The 6,832-nt window shown below is 55.6% G+C and overlaps 1 protein-coding gene across 1 annotated transcript in view; it reads right to left on the bottom strand.

The window, feature by feature from the left end:
• Positions 1-6,832, bottom strand: part of Ltbp3 (latent transforming growth factor beta binding protein 3) — a 17,241-nt gene that overhangs the window by 1,322 nt on the left and 9,087 nt on the right. Inside the window, exons 12-22 of the mRNA XM_013020902.1 lie at positions 6,439-6,564; positions 6,212-6,343; positions 5,989-6,117; positions 5,525-5,647; positions 5,313-5,435; positions 3,357-3,479; positions 3,048-3,167; positions 1,209-1,337; positions 769-936; positions 469-552; positions 59-187 (exon numbers count right to left, since the gene is read on the bottom strand). Coding sequence (XP_012876356.1) covers positions 59-187; positions 469-552; positions 769-936; positions 1,209-1,337; positions 3,048-3,167; positions 3,357-3,479; positions 5,313-5,435; positions 5,525-5,647; positions 5,989-6,117; positions 6,212-6,343; positions 6,439-6,564 — 1,386 coding nt within the window. The remainder of the gene's footprint in view (positions 1-58; positions 188-468; positions 553-768; positions 937-1,208; positions 1,338-3,047; positions 3,168-3,356; positions 3,480-5,312; positions 5,436-5,524; positions 5,648-5,988; positions 6,118-6,211; positions 6,344-6,438; positions 6,565-6,832) is intronic.

The raw sequence follows: 6,832 nt of genomic DNA, 5'->3' as shown, positions 1-6,832 counted from the left end.
GGGGAGCGGCTGCGGGGCTCGGGCCGAAGGGGGGGGCGAAGAGGGGCGCCCCGCTCACCCACGCACTCCAGCAGGTTCCCGTCGTAGTAGAAGCCCTGCTTGCAGTAGCACTCGTAGCCGGGCTGCGTGTTCACGCACTTGCCCTCCTTGCAGATCTCCGCCCCGAACAACACGCACTCGTCAATATCTGTGGGGTGACGAACCCCGTGGGCGCCCGGGCCTCGCCTGCCCCGGCAGCTCAGCGGGCGGGAGCGCAGGTGCGCGGGAGGGCGGGGCCTACAAGGAGGCTGCAACCCCACAAGGCCCCGCCCACAGCTCCAGCCGCACTCCAGAGGGTTGGTGGGCGTGGCCAGCACGGAGTGGGCGTGGTTTTCCAGTTGCCACCAGGCCAACTATACCAGAGAGCCAAAGACAATCTGCAGGCGGGATGGAGGTTGGGGGCTGAGGGCAGAGCCGCGCCGGACTTACCACGGTGGGCCGGGATGCCATAGTTGACAATGTTGTTGTCCTGCGTGTAGCCCTTTCCATCTGGACATAGACTATGAAATTCGGCTGTGGGTTAAGAGAGGCCATGTGTAGGGAAGAAAATAGGACTCAGCTCGCGCCTGCTGAGGGCCAGAAACAGGTTGGAGCTCTCCCGTCCCTTCCCAGCTACCCCGGGGACGAGGGGGAGGGGAAGGGGGAGGAGGGGGGAGGAGAGACCATTTTTCCCATTTGGTTTCCAGATGATCACACAGGTTCTGAAAAGAGGCCTGCCTGGCTCCTGACCTGAGCTGTAAACTGGACAGGGGTAGATTTCACAGTGGTCTCCCCAGCCAGCGCCCAGCGAGCAGCAGCACTCTTGTTGGGTGACATTGGTGGCCAACACGCTATCGCAGAACACGGTATCATCGAAGTTAAGGTAACACTCCTTCTTATGGTGGGGTTGCTCCACCTCTGAGGGGGGCAAATTGCAGCTTAAGTCCTGTAGCAGGTGGCCTTGGGCAGTCTGCCCTCTCCCCCCCCCTTCCCTGGCTCTCTTTATGGCCATGGCAGAGCCAAGAGCCTTCAGAGAGTCCTCAGAGGGCTAGCCCCCCAATTCCCCCCAGGCAAAAGGGATTACTTCCTGTTCCCAGAACTCAGGAGGGTGGGATCAGGCCATTAGCTCTGAACCTCAGCAGCAGCTCAGGGAATCTTGTGGTCTGGGGGAGAGCTAGGAGGGAACTCACCTTCACAGCCATGCTGGTCCTGGGTGGGTGTGAAGCCCTCCTGGCAGACACAAACGTAGGAGCCCTGCAGGTTCTCACAGGCTCCGTGGGGCAGGCACAGGCCAGGGTCCTGACTGCACTCATCTATGTCTTGGGAAGCAAGAATAGAAGCAGAAGTGGCTCTAAGGAGACCCTTCCCTCTTCCCCAGGCCTCACCGGCACAAGTTGGGAACCTGAATTTCCACTTTGATTTCAACCTATATAACAGAACACAACAGTGGGGGGAGGTGTCCATGTCTGATATTCACTGGTGCCAGCCTTTGTAAATCTCCAACATAAGGCCCCCACTGACAACGTAAGGAAGCCCTAGAAGACTTTGGCACTTGACCTTCAGTTTGGCCTCCCAATGCCTTTCAGACTCATCGCTGTTTTGTTCTACTTTAAGACAGAGTCTTGCTATATAGCCCAGGCTGATCTCAAAGTCTAGATGGTCCTTCAGTCTCCCCAGTGGCTAGGATTATAGGTAAACTTCATTTTACTCAAATCCCATCAATCTTCACTCTAGTCCCTGTCCTAAATCCTTTGCTCAGCACATGGGTGTTCATTAGCCAGGTGCTGGTGGCTCATCACTGTTAATCCTAGCTACTCAGGAGGCTGAGATCTGAGAATAGCTGTTGGTAGCCAGACCAGACAGAAAAGTTCATGAGACTCTTATCTACAATTAACTACAGAAAACAAGAAATAGAGCTGTGGCTTCAAGTGGTAGAGTGCTAGTCTTGAACACAAAAGCTCTAGGACAGTGCCCAGGCCCAGGATTCAAGCTCCAGTACTGGCAAAAATAAATAAGTAAAAAAATAACTAGGGCTGGTGCCTCAGTGGTAGAGTGTTTGCCTCACATGCATGAGGCCCTGAGTTCGATTCCTCAGCACCATATAAACAGAAGTGACGCTGCAGCTCAAGTGGTAGAGTGCTAGCCTTGAGCTGAAGAGGTGAGGGACAGCGCCCAGGCCCAAAGTTCAAGCCCCACGACAAAACCAACAAAAAAACAATGACACCAAAAAAAAACCTAGGTACTTCCAGGTCTCGGTGCTTTGTATATAATGTTTTGGAGGCAAAATACAACCCAGTTCTCTATTTGCATAATCCCTATTATTTTCAAGATCCAATTCTAGTAATCACCCCATTAACTACTAGTCCAAACTTTCCCGGGTACCTAAGCCCAGAGAAACAGTGTACATGTTACTCTCTTCCAACTAGGAGTCCCACGTAACTGCCCTGTTGCTCTGACTGGGCAAATAGTAGGTGTTGAGTTACCTCTTGTTTTTTGTTTGTTTTGTTGTTGATGATGTTATATGACAGTCTTTATATGTACCTCAGGCTGGCCTCAAACTCAAGATCATCCTGACTTGGTATATATGCTTAGCCAATTATCTCTTGTTGGTAGTGAATATACTAAGAGGGTTGGTGGGCTAGACTAATATATGAGTAAAGAGTTTGGCAGGGGAGCTGGGAATGTGGCTTAGTGGTAGAGTGCTTGCCCAGCATGCATGAAGCCCTGGGTTCCATTCCTCAGTACCACATAAGCAGGAAAAGTGGTGCTGTGGCTCAAGTGGTAGAGTGCTAGCCTTGAGCACAAAGAGGCTTAGGGATAGTGCCCAGGCCCTGAGTTCAAGCCCCATAACTGGCCAAAAAAAAAAGTTTTATAGTGACTGTGCTACAATGGAAACACGGTGATTGCTACCCATGCCATGCCATCCAAGTGAGTGACAGGATGGATGAGTGTAGCATGGGTGGATGGGGGATGGGAAGGCAGGAGCCACAGTGTCTAGTGGATTACCATGCCCTGCCAACTCCTCATACCTTGGCACTTCCTGCCACCCACCAGCCGGTACCCCTGGGGGCAGAGGCATCTGTAGGAGCCGTTGATGTTGATGCAGTCACCCCCAATGCAGGCCGCAGGGAAGTCACACTCGTCAATGTCTGCAGAGGACCAAGGAGGTGGAGAATCTGGACTGACCCCCTACATGCAGCCGCCAGTACCCCCCCCCAGCCTGGGCCGTTCCCACGCCCCCACACCACATCTTGGATATGGATGGGGACTAGACCTGGGTAGCAAGAATCCTAGGGTATGGAAGGATAGGCCAGTACCCCAACTCTAGGACTCCTCACCTTCGCAGTGGTTCCGGTCCCTTGACAGATGGTAGCCAGAGGGGCACTGACACTGAAAGGAGCCCGGCGTGTTGGTACACATGCCATTGTCACACACGTCCCCAGCTTCGCACTCGTCCACATCTGTGGAGCACAGGGAGAGTCAGAGGGTCAGGCCAAGGCCTCTGCCCATGGACCCAAGCACCGGAGTAAGGGCAGCAAGGCTGGTAAGAAGCACCGTGCCCACACATGGCTCTCATACCCTGCTGGCCAAGCCAGACGCTCCCTGAGCCATCTACCCCCACCAGACAAGAGCTAACCCTCCCAGCCTCGCTCCATATCCTGCTCTGGTTTCGCGCTCACTCCTCCCCCCTACTTATTGTCCTTCTCCCCACCTGCCCCTGTATGTGTGCCCATAAAAGCTCCACCAGATGTTCCCCTTAACCTACCCCCCATTTGATGGAGCAGGCCCACCTCAGCACCCCCTATCCACCAGCCCATGGATGGTTCCAGATGGAGATGTCTGGCTCAAGACTCCCAACCCACTCAGTCCATCCTCTACTGGCATCCCCAGCTGGACAGCCCTCAGGGACCAGAGCAACACCACCCACCTTGTCACCAAATTGGACACCTGGAGGGCCCATCAATCACTTGCCTCCTCCATCTTGACTTGTAGCCAACAAGCCTAGGTCATTTGTCCTAATATGACAACATCTTGCAGTCATCCCAAAGCCTCTGCTCTCATTCAGCCCACCTGCTGTTTTGTGCATGCTTTAATACTGGGGCTTGAACTCAGGACCTCAGGCTCTTGCTTATTTTCAGTGTGTGTGTGTGTGTGTGTGTGTGTGTGTGTGTGTGTGTGCTGGTCCTGGAGCTTGAACTCACGGCCTGGGCACCGTCCCTGAGCTTTTGCAGTCAAGGCTAGTGTTCAACCACATTGAGCCATAGCTCCACTTTCAGCCTTTTGGTAGTTAACTGGAGGTATGAGTCTGATAGACTTTCCTCCCCAGGCTAGCTTTGAACTGCAATCCTCAGATCTCCTGAGTAACTAGTATTATAGTCATAACAATAACTAGTATTATAGTCATAAGACATGACTTGCTTACTTTTTTTCCTTGTGTTTTTATCTTTTTTTTTTTTTTTTGTCAGTGGTGGAACTTGAACTCTGGGTCTGAGCACTGTCCCTCAGCTCTTCAGCTCAAGGCAAGCGCTCTACCACTTGAGCTACAGCGCCACTTCTGGTTTTCTGGTGGTTTATTAGAGATAAGTTTCACAGACTTTCTTGCCCAGTCTGGATTTGAACCACAATCCTCAGATCTCAGCCTCCTGAGTAGCTAGGATTACAGGCGTGAGCCACTAACGCCTGGCTTTTTTTGTTTGTTTGTTTTTATAAACTGTGGATCAAACCCAGGATGTTACACTTGCTAGGCAGGCGCTATGCCACTGAGCTACATCCCAGCTTGCTTACTTAGCTTTTTTGCTCAAGGTTGGCCATCTACCACTTGAGTCACAGATCCACTTCCATCTTTTGGGTTGTTACTTGGAGTCTCAGATCTCAGTCTTCTGAGTAGCTAGGATTATGAGCATGAGCTACCAGCTGCAGTGTGCCATGCTGTTCTTTCATCCTTGTCTAATTCCTATTACTTAGCTCAGGGCTTCTTCCTCTAAGTGCTGCTGGCATGTCCAGTCTCCATTCAGACCAGCAGCAGTTCTGTTTCCCTGAATCCCACCCTGCCTCTTGGTGCCTAATAAACACTGGGGGGGGGGGGAGAACTACTAACTGTGCCTCCATCTTCAAACTTAAGTAACATGTTTTGCAAATGCAGCTGCAAACCTGGCCTCCTAAGACCTTGGAGGCCACTTTGCAGCCCCTTTACTATAAATTAGTGCCCTTCCATCCACTGGTTTCACAGGGTGAAACCTGACTTCAGCCGGGGAGTGGATGGTGGGAGGCCCGGTGTGCATAGTAGAACTCACCCAGGCAACTGTGACCATCAGGCCCAGGCGCATAACCCTGGGCGCACGTGCAACGGAAGGAGCCCGGGAGGTTCTCACACCATCCAGGTGTGCAAGGGCTGCTCTCTGCACACTCGTTGATGTCTGCAGAGAGAGTTCCGCTTAAACACTGGGGACCTGGCACCGCCCCTCCATCACGAGCCCCGCCCCGGGAAGCCAGGCTCCGCCCTCACCGCGGCAGACTCCGCCCCCCTGGCTGCGGTAGCCCGGCTGACAGGCAATGCACTTGAAGCTCCCAGGACTGTTCTCGCATTTGCCATCGGGACAGGAGTTCGGGTCCCGGCATTCGTCGACGTCTGCACAGGAGGGAGAAAGAGGTGCACTGTCGCTTGCTGGCTCTCAGGGTCCTGGGCAAACTGAGCCCCTTGGGCTTCCCGGACCCCCAACCTCAGCGTCAGGGCTGCGCGGGTAGGTCCCACCCCAGGTCGAGGGCCAACTGAGGAACTGTGTGTGTGTGTGTGTGCCAGGAGTAAGACTTGAACTTAATGGCCGGGGCGATGTCCCTTTTTTTTTCTTCCATCCAGGCTAGCGCTCCACCCTTTAACCCGCCGCTCTTCTTCCGGCTTTGCCTTTCTTGCCCGGGCTGGCTTTGAACCCCGATCGTCAGAGGGGCTGGGATCGCAGGCGTGGCGCGTACCTTCGCACAAGGGTTGCCGCGAGGCTTTGAGCCGGTAGCCGTAATAGCAGCTGCATTTGTAGTGCCCGGGGTAGTTGATGCAGAAGCCGCCGTCGCCGCACACGTGGGGCTTGGCGCACTCGTTCAGGTCTGCGGGAGAGGAAAGGGGCGCGCCCAAAGGTGTTCCAGAAGGCTGGGGGCGCAGAGCCCCCCTGCCCACCCGGGACGCTCGCGCGGCCCTCACCCACGCACGAGCGCCCCCCGGCGCCCACGTGCAGCCGGTAGCCGCGGTTGCAGTGGCAGTTGTAGGAGCCGGCGGTGTTCAGGCAGCTGCCGCGGCCCAGGCCGCAGGGCTCCGCCTCGCACTCGTTCACGTCTGCAAGGGCGGCGTGGAGACACGTGAGCCGGGGCCCCGCCCCGAGCCCCGCCCCCTCCGGGCCCCGCCCCCTCCGGGCCCCCGCCCCCGCTCACCCACGCAGTAGCGGTGCTGGGGATGCGAGCGGTAGCCCGGGTTGCAGTGGCAGGAGTAGTCAGAGGGGCCCGGGATGCACTCGCCGTGCCCGCAGATGTTCTGGTTCAGCCGGCACTCATCGGTCTCTGCGGCGGGGCGAGGCGGGGCGGGTCAGAGGGTGAGGCCCACCCCAGGCCTGCGCACCTCGACACCCTGACACCCAGGGGCCATGGTGACCTCACTTTCCCCAACACCATCATCCTCACTCAGGAAGAATCTCCATGTCAGGGGGGACCCTCGGCCCCCCAGCCTTCCCAATACCCCACCCTCCAGCCGCTCCGGACCTTAAACTCCGAGCCTCAGCGCCAGTCACTTCTGTCCTTATTCCAGAGTGGCTGATTACCACCCCCCCCC

This window comes from Dipodomys ordii, unplaced genomic scaffold (assembly GCF_000151885.1).
Source record: "Dipodomys ordii isolate 6190 unplaced genomic scaffold, Dord_2.0 Scaffold54, whole genome shotgun sequence".
NCBI classification, from domain to species: Eukaryota; Metazoa; Chordata; class Mammalia; order Rodentia; family Heteromyidae; genus Dipodomys; species Dipodomys ordii.
Note: the sequence above shows the minus strand (reverse complement) of the source record. Positions and strands in the feature narration are given on the sequence as shown.